At 39.5% G+C, this 15,119-nt stretch overlaps 1 protein-coding gene across 4 annotated transcripts in view; it reads right to left on the bottom strand.

Moving 5' to 3' along the window:
• The window catches only part of RBMS3 (RNA binding motif single stranded interacting protein 3), a 660,983-nt gene that overhangs the window by 338,441 nt on the left and 307,423 nt on the right, over positions 1–15,119 (bottom strand). For all 4 annotated transcript variants that reach the window (XM_057378472.1, XM_057378474.1, XM_057378473.1 and 1 more), the window contains one exon: positions 5,250–5,419. In XM_057378472.1, coding sequence (XP_057234455.1) covers positions 5,250–5,419 — 170 coding nt within the window. The remainder of the gene's footprint in view (positions 1–5,249; positions 5,420–15,119) is intronic.

The following is a 15,119-nucleotide window of genomic DNA, read 5'->3' as shown; positions in this document are numbered from 1 at the left end:
TTTACCCTGGGTACAGATTCTGTCTGGCTTAATTGAGGAACAACGGATTTACTGCAGAGGTTCTTTTGGTCTTTTTGGTTCTGAGCTCACTATGGCAATTGTATTTTGTTTAACCTTTATTTTATCTACAGTTCACAGTAATTCTTTTTCATTAACTTTTTAATGCAAYAACAAACAAAGCAAAGGAAGGGAATTTACTTTCCCCACACCTTCATTTCATCAGTTTTCATATAATATGGTCTTGTTATTTAAACAAAATGAAAATAAAAATAGTCAGGAATGTATAACTCTTTACTACCTCAACACAATGCAGGAGTGACCATCATGAACTTGCTACAAGGCTTGGTCCAGTGGAAATGTTGTACTTTGTTGCAGCTATTAACAAGATGACCTATCCTGAAAGGCACCTTGAACCTCTCTGAAACCTCGATGAACTCAGCCTTTCTCTGTGAGGGCAAAAGGAATACACAGAGTTCATTTCAAAAATAGTCTAGAATTTAAGTAAATTAATGTGTTGCTTTTCAATTGATAACCTCAGTTACATTAGCCTCAGGATTAGCCTTTTAGTAGAACCTAGACAGTGACAGCCTGAATATTTATTCAGAYGTTCCACAAGACAAAACCAAGGACATTCAAAATTAAATGAGGCTAAAATCTCACACTTGGTGAATTGTCAAGGAGTCAGTCAGGATACCTTCAGACAAAAGAGAAATTAAAAAAAAAATCAATAAAACAACCAACCCCACTAACCCAAAACAATCCCAAAAGCTTGAGTAATCTACTCAAAACTATCAATCTAGAAGTTATTTAAAGAAAGCAATGTTCATGGAAATCATTATGCAGCAGGGATTTCCCATACCTGGAAAACCTCAGAGAATTCTGTCTCATCCTCCTCAAGAGTTAGCCTGAGCAGTATACAGACTTACTCTCTTAAGGTTTAGATATTTTTACTGTTGTTGCTGTTTAATTAAATAAGCCCTTTAATTTTATCCCAGAGCACAAAGAAGTTAAGTTGACTGAATCAAGATGGACAGAGATTAACTTTTGAACATTTATCAATGTCTTAACTCTGCAATGCAGAAGATTTGGGTTTTAGTCAGATGCTGTAATTTTTAAGCCAACTTTTCAAAATCACTGGGGGGAAGGAAGAGGTAATACCTCTTTTCCCAAATTTCCTTTCCTTCCTGCAAAGCTTATTTTATCTCTTAAAAATTTTTTGGGCCTAAATCTTCTTTAGTGCAAAAACGTAAGAACAGACAGAAATACCAAAATCTTGAGAAAAAGACCAAGYTCTTTAAACTAAATATGTTTTGAAATCATAAAGCTCAAATGTTTAGTCTGTGTGTGAGATTTCCTTCAACTTATCTTCACCAGGATGCGGTTAGGAAGAACAGGATGTGTCTAGTATAATAATAAGGCACTAATTCRTCTGTGTATGTTTTTAAGATAATCTTGGAATTCTTCTGGGTGAAATATAAGACAATGCATGAAAATTAAAGTGACAGATTATGAATATTTCAAAGATAATAATTTATATTTTGCTTGTACAATGACACACCATGCAAATTTTCTTGTCTACAATGTTACATTTTAAGGCTGATTATTTTCCCTTTTGRTGAAAATCATATTTTGACTGGGAAGATACACATATAATGGTGTATACCACTGCACTAGCACAGACTGTGTACCTCCTAGAAATAAATGGTGATTATGTGATACTATTATTGTWATGGAATATCTAAATACTTAAATTTTAGACTAATAAGTTCTGATGAGCAATATAATCACAGATAGGTATAAAACCTCTTTTTCTAAAAAACATTTTTTCTAAAAACCTCAGAAAGGTTAAGAGAGGCCAAGGTCTATTTTTGGAAGTTCCTTTCCTCAGTGCTTATGAAAATTCAGATGATAAATATAGAAGGAAACAACTGCCTGCTTTAACACTCTCACTCTTTTTCGATGTAACTTKTGACAGAGTTATTGTATAGAGTCCCAAAAGATACGGTGCAACCTAACAGCTCCCTGCTGCAAAAGCGAATTTGATGAAACTCTGCTGGACACATGTGAAACCAACTACTGAGGATCAGAGCCACACAAAAAGAAAAATCTTCCAGTAGCAATTTTTTTTTCATTTACTCAGCTACTGTACAGCCCATGATGACTTGTTTTCCTTTAGTTATATGAACAGTTTGACAGATTACTGTGACAAGGTTACTCTCAAATTGATAAAAGGTTTGATMGTGTCGGAACATTTGTCAGAAATGTCTCACATCACGTGTAATGGACTCTGCRCTTCGAGCATCAATGGCACTCCAATCTGCTGTTTAGAGTGCAATGYACACCAACAAAAACACACAGCAGAAAAAGAGAAAAGCAGGCARGATTCATCAAAACAGCCCCTACGTTATCAAACAATTCTGATTAAAGGGTTTCTCTTCCTTAACCCACCTGGCAAAATGCAATTAAATTAAAATCTTTACACCTGATTTAGAGTATGGCCTCCTTATGATGGGAATAAACMTGAAAATGGGATGGGATATGGTAGTGTACATAACATAAGCATTTCCAGCATTTCCTGTCCTTCTGAAAGAGAAATGTTGTGGGTTTAGAACACTATTCCTCAGCCTGCCAAATGTGAGACATAASAAGTGACAGTTGTACTGCTAGCAGCCTTGTCCCATGCTAGAGCAGAGGAAATGGGTTCAGAAGGGCTCATTTTAGGCACTGGCAGTCAGCCTATGGGAACCAGTGTGCTGGGCGTAAGCCAGCTTTGGTGAGTACCTCCCTTAAACACAGCTCTCCAAAAATACTGTACTACAAAATAATAATACGGTTTATGGATTGGAATTGAGGTTTTCACATCTTGTAGCAAATGATGCTAATAGTAGGCTATGCAGGAAGCCTAAGAGTAAGGACCTTCTGCTCTTTTGTGAATACTGGCTCACATAGGGACTCCAATGCATGGTGAAGCTCCGGCCATGTCCTCTACAGAGGACAACCTTTCTGAGCAGAAAAAACTGTCTTGTTCATATAGCAGCAGATGGTTGGTTTTGGTTTTAGTGGGGTTTTTGGGGAGGAGGGTTGGGTTTGAGGGTTTTTTTGGGAGCGGGGGCAGATGAAGAGATAAGAGCTTTGGACCTTTATCTACCTCTACTATGTAACCACMTGCAAAGGTAAAGAGAATATCTTGCAGTATATTACTTGAAATCTACATGTTGCCAGCACAAATTATTGTGTTTTCAAATATTTAAGTTTCCCTACATTGTCTTTCCCTTCTATTTTGGTAAATTCTTATAATTTTCTGAAAAAAGAAGTCAGAAGAACTATCTGGTTTCTCCTCACTGACATTCAGCCAAAGGAGAGAAAAAGCAGCAAAACGAATGTCAGCGTTTTTCTTAAAGAGCATCTGTTCACACAGGAACCCCATGATAGCAAGACAAAGCCCTCTAATCTTACAGCAGATTAAGTTTAGTGGAGCACATTAAAAATTCTGCCACAGTGCTAAAAGGAGGCTCTCAGATACTTGATGTGCACTTCCCATACGCAGACAGGGGTAGGGACGCGCTCTCTGAACTTCATGATTCAAGTATCACTGCTCACACACCACAGCCTCACACCGCGACAGCAGCACTAACACCAAAGCTGTGACACTCCTCCAGGAATAGTTAGATCAGTCCTGATCAGCTGAAAGCATCTATGTGAGYTGCAGAAGGGTCACATTGCAAGAAGATGTATCGCAAAATAGTTTTTTGAATGTCAGCAGACTACAGTCAATTTATACCTACTGAGGATCTGGCCCTTGAACTGGGATTATCTGTGACTGTCACATGTGGGAAGTGTCAATGAATGAAGTTTGTACAAATGTCAGACAGGTACACTCACATTTCAGTTTGCATGAAATATGAAACGTCACCAGCACACTATTCTCCTGTGAACAGTGAGTCACTTCTACCCACAGAAGCTTTAATAGCAGAAAGTCACAGGGAAGAGTTTCAAGCTCACAAAATTTTACTCAAGTCCAGATATCACCTCAGTAAGACTGGCTCCAGTTCTAGCTTCAGTCATGTCCACATAAAGTGCACTCAGSGAAGTCTTTCAGGATTTTTGATCAAAATCAGGAAAGGAAGAATGTTGTAAAATTGMAAAAACCCATTAAATTGTTAGTCCTTTTGCAAGCTTCAAAACAACAGTGATTTGAATTCAGGTCTGTAAATTGGCCTGAGACTTTTCCTTATTTTATCAAATTTCATTTATTRAAACCTATTTAAAAGGCTGATTTTTGATGACAAAAACTAGAGATGATGTCGTCTTTTTGAATAAATGGTTCTATGGCAAAAGCACTGCAGGTCTGCATCATAACCGAGTGGATTTTTATTTTTCAAATTTCTCCTTGTTTTTATTTCAACACAAAAAAAAAAATGTGTTGTGCTAAATTCCACCATGGTGATCTCTGGCTGCAACCTCAAACTGGATTATTCCCTGCCCACATGTCACCAGTAATAATCAAGACTTTGGAAACTAATCAAGGTTGTCATTTTTTCTCATATTGCCCACTACATTCAGTCGAGGGAAACAGGGTAGAGGAGCATTACATTTTAGCAAGTAGCTTTTTTGATGATGCGTGAGGAGCAAACAGCTCCTTTCTGCGTCTTCTTTGGCTTCAACACAAATAAAACACAATAAAATCATTCTTTAACAGCACAGTCTGCAAATATGACTCTCAAGATAAACAGGGAGGTAGAAAGTGCCACTTTCTCCAGCATAATTTTTCAGCGGAACTGTAGTTAATTGGATGTTAATTACATGGCCACAAGGCCACCTTCAGTGGGTTTCATACTTCTCAATCTTTGAGCCCAGCAACGTGTGACACAGCAATCATAAAATGTGATAAATGATTGAGGGAGGAACACCCATGTTGTGTTGTGCACCGGGTTGTGATTCACAGATCATTATAACTATAAAATCTGTCATTAGGGAGGTTTTCCTGCCATGAAAGTTCTCCTTTTAACATAAGAAATCAACCAGATTAGCATAAACAAAAGTCAATGTGAAGGCCCTCACCTCTCTATTCCTCTTAACTCATTACCTGAAGGTTTYCAGCATTAATTAGTTATCCAAACTAAAGGACTAAGAGTTAACCTTTGAGTGCAGGAGGCTTCTGATGGCTTTTTGTGGCCACACAAGCGTGAGCAGGAAGGCCAGCTTTGGCCTCTTCCCACCCAAAACCAGAGTATTTGAAGGACACTTACGGCTGGCACAGCTTGATAAGGTCCTGGTCGGTGGTGCCGGGTGGAAGGCCTCGAATGTACAGGTTGGTTTTACTCAACTGCTCTCCRCTGCTGTTGTTGCTGCTGTTGTTGCTGCTGTTTGTGCTGGGGCTGGGAGGAGCCATGGGGTGGGGAGCTGGTGCATAGGACTGCTGCAAACAGAGCAAAACAAAAAGGCTGTTACTGGAAAAGGCAAAAGCATTGCAGAAGCGTGTGCTTTACCCAGTTAACTCCAAATCCATGCTATTGCTGTCCTGCCCTCCCTGACCACTTCCGACTGCCCATTCCTATGGTGCCTGTACCCACACCCAATGCCTTTCAAAATGCAAAACAAACCAACATTTTGGGTTTAGCCATGACTATGAAGTGAGTTATTGCACTGTATTTTTTAAATTTGGAATTAAAGTAGCTAGATCACAAAACAAARCTCTGAAATGACAGGCACTCAAGGAGTAACTAGTATTAAAGATGTCATTAAAAACAACCTGTTCTAAGAGTACACTAAGACACAAGTAAGAATATCAAGCCAAAGGTTCAGAAGATGATGCCAGAAGCCTAGTTAGTCTTTTCTAAACATGAGGAGTACCCAGTACATGCACAGTCAGGTGGCAGAGAGTTGGCTRGTCTGAGAGAAAAAAAAATCCAAAGCAGCCTGAAAACACTCTGTTGTTACGGATGTCTTTCGCAATAGAGAAACAGGGCTTGGAAAAGATGATCAGGCCAAGACCTTCTGCTCTCAAAATCTTACCCACTTCTGAACAACCACAAACCACACACAGCAACTGAGAAATATTGCTTAAGAAGGGAGGCATTCTCACAGGAAAAAAAAAACAGTATTCTCCCCTAATTCTCTGGTAAATACATGCTGTGAAAAAACACCCACACGTTACAAAAATTACCTAAACATCTCTGATCTGAGGCAACAACAGGGAATTCTAGTTGTTGCAATCATCCCTGGCTCTCTGACCACCAGAGTATTTGCTCACAGCACAGAGTGCTTGCCAGGAGGACACAGGAGCGGTTGGAAGGAGGAGGCCATCCTGTCACCACTGTGACCCCAGAGAAGCTGGGATCTAGGGGAAAACTTGCAGGAATGGAGGATCCTCAGGACCGAGCTCCAGATGGGCAGCCAGGRGAACTGGAGTCAGAGCTCCAGGAATGTAACTCCCTGCTGAGAGYGAGAAAATCCCATTTCTGGAACATGATCAGCATGTTCTGCTAGCTTTATATGCAGTGACCATAGCAGGTAAATGTTGGACCAATGCTAAGTTAACCATGTTATGCTAATGGACTAATAAAAGCAAAACATATGCAATTTTCATTATAGCAGCCATGACACTCTAGTGACTTCTAATATGCTTATTCTGCATTTAGGCCTTAAACAGAAGGCCTAAATTWTTTAAGTCTGGGAGTAATTCTGATCATGCTAATCAACTGCCCCTTTAATGTGMGTGGCTCTACTTTACTGCTCATAATTATTCACTCACTAAATCATAGTCTTGGTAGATGCATGTTTCTAAATTAGTAGCTCTAAACTCTTCCAAACTAGTCCCTTTATTTAGAAGAACAAAAAAWTAGTTGAAGAATATAAGGGGAGCCTCAGTGACAGGTGAAGCTCAGAGGTTTCAATTAAATGAACACCACACTTGGAGTGATGCCTTTCCCCCTGGCCTTCTCCTTCCTTCTTCCCAGTTTCTCCCATTTAAAGCAGGAAAGAGGGAACACAGCATCGAGTGTCAAGACRTGAGAATTCCTCTGTAATCTCGCATGGTTGTAACGTGACTCAAGTAGGAGCCATTAAAAGGAAAAAACAGTTGTAGTGTGATCRCCATGCTAGCAAATAAATGACTTTCACTCTCATTTCCAGTAAAAGAGAAAGGGCACTGAGCTCCCTTCCCAAGTCTCTGCACAGATACTTTTGCTGACAATCAAAAGCACTTAATGCAGATGGATCATATTTCTCTGCACACACATTTTATCACTGGGTAATCCCCACCCACTCGAGCTTCAATGTCATTTCCAGAAATAGAGAGCTGAAGCAGCAGCCCTGAGTACCAGTACAGGGGAACACCTCAACTGAGCCCCAACAATGGGGACACATCTTGAAAATTAGCTCCATGCCATGGCCACTGCCCAGATGGACAACACTGCAGGCAACAGTAACCTGTGTTAAATATGCAGGCATCTATATATTACAGATATATCCTGCCTGAAAGCATATTTAAATCTCTGTACACTGCARGGCCAGGGAAGAGGTAGATATGACACATTTAACTTTAATATATCAAGAGCTCAGGAAACATCTCAAGGTAATCTTGTGCATTTAGAGCATTGCTAAGGTTAAATAAATAGACAAATAAAGGTCAAAGCTACATTCTTACTTCTTTACCCTGCACCTCCAAGCTTACCATGYACAATAAATGCACGTAAATGACGTAGAGCAGTGAGAGAACTTTTCATAAGYCAATGAAGTGCTGTGTACTTCAATTACTAATTGCTATTATTATATATGTCTTAGCAGGGGATAATGAGGAAATGTCCCATTCTCACACCAACCTAATAAGCAAGAAAAAGAAAAGAATTAAGTGGAAATTTACCTTCGAAATACAAAGAGCAATTTTCATTCTATTATAAGATCTTTATCCTCACACAGAGGAAAACACTGGGGGCCTAATTCTAATTTAAGCATAAGACATTTTATCCCTCTCAGCCAGCTGAAAGGGATGTAGAAGTGGACACAAATTACATTTACACTAATTTTGAGACCACAGCAATTAAAAAAAAAAAAAAATAAGAAAAACTCCTCAGTATACACTGAGAGAATGAGGCCACACTACAGGTTGCCCCTCAAGCAAGAGCTGCTTGGACAACAGGCACACGTGGATGCCTGGGTTCACAGCAGCATCCTCAGAGATGCTCTAAGGTGGGCAGAGAGGCAGCCACACTCCACTTTGGAGGACGTTGATCTTCTCAGCCCAGCAAACACYGCTACACTCCAAACCCTCTTCACTAATAAATCTCAGCCACTGCAGCCTACAGTAATTTCCATGCATATCCAATACCCCAGAACACCATCTGCAGAAAGATTACAAAATTGCCTGTACTGAGGCTGATGACATCTTCTGGCTGGTTGCCAGACTAAAAGCTTCAGGTCAGAAGAAAGCTTCAAATTCTTGTTTCCTGAGCCGCTGAATGTATGACTGATGGCAAAAGTAGGTACTTTGCCTCCAAATGAGCAAAGGATCTGGTTTGGTAATCTCCAAGTAATAATTGGAGTGAAAGAAATAAGTGGCAACCTAATGATGATGCCAGATATGGACCACTTGGTACAGAATGTTGGAGCGTAACAAAGTGGGCATTGTCTGGGGAGCCACGTGCACACACAACAGCAGGAAATTTGTGTCTTGTTCTCATGTTTGAACCCTTCCATGGCTGGGGGCAAAGCACTTCTCTGCTTTGAGACCCAGAAGGAGCACCAGCAGCGAAGACTGATTCAAACCAGCCTGACACTAGCAGTAGAAATCTGAAAAAGATGTTGTGCCACCACAACTGAGCACAGGACCTGCAGCTCTAGGAAAAAAAAAAAAAAAAAAAAAAAGTGGGCAAAATCTAAATGTTTCACTTCAAACGAGGGTTGGAATTTAGAGCTGGTTTTGCCATAAATTTTGCACATAACCAATGCACCCAATTCATTTTTCAATTCTCATGCTTCATTAATCAGTGGAGCATGTGTGGGGAATGAACTGGTTTGTAGATCATTCCAAGCAGCTTATTAATTTAGCATGGACGGCTAATAGGATTTGTTTTCATCTTTGAAAAATGAATGAAATTTCTTCTTTTTCATTATTTAAAAGTGAGAAATTAATGTGCTAATTCTTATCCATTTTCAGGAACGCACCCTTGTGCTTAAACMCTACAGTTCAATTCTCTGAAACAAAGAGTCCCATGAAACTGCACACAGCTAAGCATGAATAATGAGATACACCTTGGTCTTTCTAAGTAAATAACCCAGAAATGCTCAACCAGAAGCCTCTTGGATACTAAATGAACAACGTTCCTCCTTCCAACATCCAGCCTCCTTACACAAGAGCAGTATTTATCTTTCCATGGCAACCAAGTACTCTTAGGTAGTTTTTCACTAGTTGCTAGTTTAGACTAAAGTATTTTCCTTCCAACGCAAAACACTACTTAAAAAGACAAATTTCAAATATTTTTCACGTACAATTCTTTTTGGATGGGAATCACAGGCCCCAGATGCCAAGTTGTAGAGTCTGCTTTATTAGCAGCAGCTGGCTCCTTGGCAGGCTTCTGAGGCGGTCGGGGCTTGTGGTTTTGGAATGGCCTCAGAGCCTAGGCTGCAGCTGAACAGCTATGCTAATGCACTAGCCAATTTGTTTGTAGTCACCTTTGGCTATCCCAGATTTGTACTCTTTTATCCACTTGAAAGGGGGGTCTTGGAAAGATTCCCTATTAACACCGATAAGTTGACTTTTCCTATCATAGTTCATATTTCACATGAAAAAATGAGCACAACTCACAGTCCTACATTAAAACATGCCTTATTTAAGCTATTGTGAACACACACTATCCATTTCACTCTGAATGGAGTGTTTTCCAGCTGCTAGAGTCATCCAAGTGCTCAATTGCAACACAATTCCCTTCGCTCCCAATTGAGAAAAATAAGACAAAGTAAATAAAAATAAATTGTGCAAATACCACTTTACAGCTCACATTAGGAAAACACTGTTCTCTCTACACCCTACTGTACAAAGGAGTCATTTTTGTGAGCTGGAGGGTTCTTACTGGCCAGTTATAGAAAGGATGAGAGGATGCCACCAACTTTCAGTCTGTTGATGGGATTTTGGAGCTGAGTGAACAGAAAATCTCCTATTAAGCAAAAAACAATCATCACAGTTGAAGAGAAAACAGAACGGTAACGAAAATATAGTAAAAAGAATTAGATCAAAGTCACAGCAGCTCTCCTGCCTACAGTTTGCTTCCTCAGTGAGGAGCAGCACCAGAAGGAAAGCTGTATTTCTCATCCATAGACAGGTGAAACGGAAAAGTGAATAAAATATGAGCATTGAAGCAGTCAACACAGACACCTCACGTATTTTAGAAAGGCGGCAGTCAAGGGAGCTCGAGTTATAATTTTCTTCCTGAGTTTGTAGAGCATTCACTGCTCTTACAGAATCCAGCCATGACTATTGCCTACCTCCCATCTGGCCAATGAATACCTAAAAAACAGAGCTTCTTTTGGATATGTTGTTTCCCTACATAGTTAGGTCTTTCCCTAGACATATAAGAAAAAATAAACAGATGTAAAAGAGCTTGAGTTTTCTAACCCCTCTGCAGCGTAACACACCTTCCTAGACTGTTTCTGTAGAAGCACCAACCCACCTCTTGGCAACATTTTCAATTTATAGAGGAATGGCATGTGAAAACGTGAGTCAACTCARAAGATGAACACAGACAATAAGGTTCAAAGTCTGTTCCCTCACAGTTCTTTCAGTCAAGAAAACCAGAACACACCTCAAGAGGATTTTGATTTCTCTGAATTCCTTCCAAGGCCTTTAAAAGTGATTTGCTGGATACAAGAAGCCCAGTGAGTCAGAGCTGCCGGGTTACGCTCTCTGTACTGCAAAATCATTGCACTATCCCAAGCAAGTCATTTAAGTTCCTTACATCTCAGTTTACTATTCTGTAATGACTGTTCCCTACGTTCTCAAAGCATATATACTGCCCTGTGATTACTGGATGAAAGACACTACTAAAGATTGCAATATTACTTAAAGATGAGGAAAATATTATTAAATTCTAACTTAGTAACTAGAGCTAATTCTTTTGCAGATAAAAATGATTTCTGCATGCAATGACTTTGCTATTCTGTATCTAAACTGAATGGACAAAATAATTTTAAATAATATACTACCAATCAAATTTATTTTCTCATTAATAATATTTTTAAATTTAAAAACAAACTTAGAATTATGTGTTCACAGAGCTATTGTGACCTTGTTTCTTGTATTCATTGAACTTACTTTATTCCAAATGATACCTGTAGTACATGGGGAAAAGGTGTAATTGTGTTTCATTTACACTTTTGTTTCACACAGGAAAAAAAGGTCACTTAGGGAAAAATGGAAATTATGAAAAAAAGCCCCAACCTAGTCCTCTAACAGACACAGTAGTCATTCAACTGTCAGATTAAAATTGGGATTTGGTGGATCAGTAAAACAATTTGAGAACTTTGCTTCACAGACAAAGCTGTTGAAATCAGTAGGCTAAATACTCCTGAGGTTTACAGTTCCCTTGACCCTGGCACAAAGTATTAGAGATCTATAGAATAGAAGCACAGGCACAATTTGGCTCAATTTTCTCTGTTCCAAAACACCTCTCTTCCAAATCRTGACTGTGCAGATTTTAGCATTTTATAAACATTTACAGATAATGCACAGAAATCAAGTCATCCACGGGAAGAGGAAGAAGTCCTTTATTGGAAAGCACCTGCAAATAGGTCTCCTTTTATAGAGTTTTCTGAATTAAAACCAAGCAAGCAAGCAMAGAAAAAGCTCCAGCAATTCACTTTTCTGGCTATCTTCAAGAGCACTGAGAGTTTAGCAGTTGTTAGCCAGTTACTCTAGAAGCCAGAAAATCTCCTCACTGAGGAGATACTCCTCACACTATCTTCTATTTCCAGTAAGACAGAATGAAATAGTCTGTACTGCCACCATTATCATCAGGAAATTTCAAAAACAAATTGGTCAGGTGTAAAGCAGCTTATTCTGAAGTGTGATAAAGCTGAAATAATAGAGTGGATTAGAGCACATATCATTAGCAGAGACTGAAGATCATCTTGCCTGAGGATGAAGCAGCAAAAACCAGTCCAAGACAGAGGAACAGCACAGAAATTATGAGCATTGTTTGCAGATGGAGAACACCTCAGCCATTGCTGGGTTTTGGTCACTAAACAGAGGTAACAGATGCTGCAGAGCTGCCAACTTGAGCTCTTCACCCCCTCCTGCCTACACACTGTTATACCACAGACAGAGCTACTCATCCCTCATAAGCAATTTTCTGTCTATCCCTAGACTGCCTGTAGCTCGGGTCTAAAATATGRTAGCTTCCCTGAATTTAGGGCTTCTTGCATCCAGCCAGGAGGGTAAAATTCAGTCCCTAGCATAAAAAAGCCAAAAACTAGCAATAAGATCTGTGTCACCAAATAAATATTTTCCAGAGTGGAAAATAACCTTCACAGCCTTGTCTCCTCCCATTTATTTCATGGCAGAAGGCTCCCATGACAGAATATTCCTGAGGCATTATGTATTTCTCTGCAAGGGAGAAGAATTCTTTCTACGGATAAAGTATTTTGGCACTTTGGCAAACTCGTAAACAATAGCCTATATCCTTTGACATAAATTAGTGTTATTGCTTCATTATCCAATCCATTCATATTTTATTGATGTACTGAGACTAAATGTGAACAGACTCTAGATCTTAAAATTACTAAATCTGGGCAATCTGGACAATAAAACATTGCAATTCTTCTAATAAGAATATTTTAGAGGGCAGATCAAAAGATGACAGCAATTACTGCTTGTGATACAAAAACTCTGGTTAAAAAAAAAAAAAAAAAAACCCAAACTAACAGAGGGAAAAAGAACAGATTCAAGAAGAAATTATTGTTTGTGTTTATAATTCCACGTAGCCAGTTTTGGGGCTACAATGAGCTGTCAGTCATTTATTCTTATTCCATTAAGAATAAAAATGCAGACCAACAGGATGATACTTAACTTTCCAAATGTTTGCAAAAACAACCATGTATTTGGTTCTGAGAAACTAAATTTACTCTCTGAGTATTTGTTTACATGTGGCAGACTAAAAGCATCTTGGAAATGAGATGCAGGAGGCACTTGCTGCATTGCATCACTTTTCTGCACACAGTCACACAGATCCTGCAAGAACCTGGCTACAATAAAAGCCCCCCACATCTCCCTGAACTTGCAGCACAGAACGAAACTAAACACCCATCTCAGCTCCTCCCTCTCCACTTGAGAATTTGGCGACCAGAGATCAGAAGCAGATGTGTTCTCATTTTGCAGAAGGAAAGCCCAACCAAAAAGGTTTTTCAAGATCCAACCCAAGTTTCCTCAGTTTGTCTTTCTCATAGAAGAATTAAGCAGGAAATCCGCCACTGTTGACATAAGCACGGTTGGGATGGATGAATCAGGGATGGCAGAGCTCCCCAGGAATGCYCCTCATCATCCCCCCATGTTACCACAACGATATTTTGTAGATGCGTGAGGGGAAGCTCTGCCTCCTCCACCCAGTATATATAAAGATGAGTTGTGCCTCCCATCCTGTGGCTGAAAGAACCCACAGAACACAGAGTTTGAGAAAGGTTCTTCCTTTCCACAACAGCATGGCATCATCAGGACAGAATTTGGGGCATTTCACAACAGTCAGAACTCATGTTTTCTTTGAGACCCCTTGAGCTCCAGTAACACACTGGTCCCAGGCAGGATGACAGAGGATGCCCACAGAAAATATGAGCCATCACAACCTCACCACATTGTTGCTTCCRGTGCAAACTCCTCCAGCACATTCATCACAGCAAAGAGCTTTTAAAAAAGTGCCCACACAAGTCATTACAGTTCATACYTAATTCCTCACTTAGGAAGAAAAAAAGGAGGCAACCAACCTTGTGAGAGCAATGCGAGTAATGTTATTTATAGGACAGCTAGAAAAGTTTTTCAAGAGTAAGTTGATATGGTGAGGATAAGAATTTAACAGGATAGGTTAGAATTAAGGTGTCAGCCCATGGATGTAGTTGGCCAAGGTGGTGCTCATCATCTTTATGCTTCGGACAACCCTGGATGCTGGACCAAAAAAAGGCTAAGGGAGCCAGGAAAGCTGAGGTGGCCATATGTAGGGCTCACTGCAGGCAGCTGGAGCATGAAACCTCATGTTAAGAACCTCTCTATCCCATTCTAGATATTTCACTATAYTTTAAAAACCAGCTGTCTGTATAAAAGATAGAACTTCAGAATGAAGTCACCATCATATGTGACTTCTGAAAGGGCTGGGGCCCATGGAAAGACTGAAGGAATGGGAYTCTGCAAGCCTTAACTTGGTAAGGAGGTGAATTCCAGATCTTCTTCATGTCAAAAGCAGTTTTGAGCATCACATTCCTGGCATCCCAGGAGCACACAAAGCATTATGAACATGGGAAAGCGAGCGAGATATGCCAGGAATGTTCTGGAATCTAAGGACTTACATTTTCAGCTAGTGTCAATGATGGGCTTTAAATCATTGGCTAAGGAAGATGAATAAGCACTCTCCACTTTGTTATTGCAGATTCTGGTGCCTTACCAAATCTCCATTTTCTTTAGATTTCATGTGGTAGACTTGGGAGGTTGTATGGGGAAAGCTGTTTAATTTTCTTTGACTTAACAAGCATCTAATGTAACTTACAATTAAAATATCTTTCAGACATCAATCAAATCCACTTGAGGCAAAATTTACTAAATAAACTGAATAATTAATGCAAAAACAGAGAACTTCTTTATCCTGTCTTTGGAATTTTCAGAATTACACCCGATTTATTTACAGACATTTCTATTTTTTTCCCTTAAAATTCAATTTTCTGTAAATCATACTGGTTTTGAGAATGAACTTACTTAAGCATGCTGTGAGTGAGTACAAAACCCTAAGACTGCTGTCTTTTTGGGTCTGTGAGGCAAAATATTGCCATATTTTTGTTTTCATTCGTACCCTTAATACAAGGAAGTTATACGTATCTCAGGCTGAATTGAAGCCTCAGTATTAAACTTTCAAGAGACACCCAATATT

Source organism: Malurus melanocephalus, unplaced genomic scaffold (genome assembly GCF_030028575.1).
Source record: "Malurus melanocephalus ecotype Western Australia unplaced genomic scaffold, MMel_1.1 scaffold_361, whole genome shotgun sequence".
In the NCBI taxonomy this organism is placed as follows: Eukaryota; Metazoa; Chordata; class Aves; order Passeriformes; family Maluridae; genus Malurus; species Malurus melanocephalus.
This window is presented reverse-complemented; position numbering and strand designations above follow the sequence as displayed.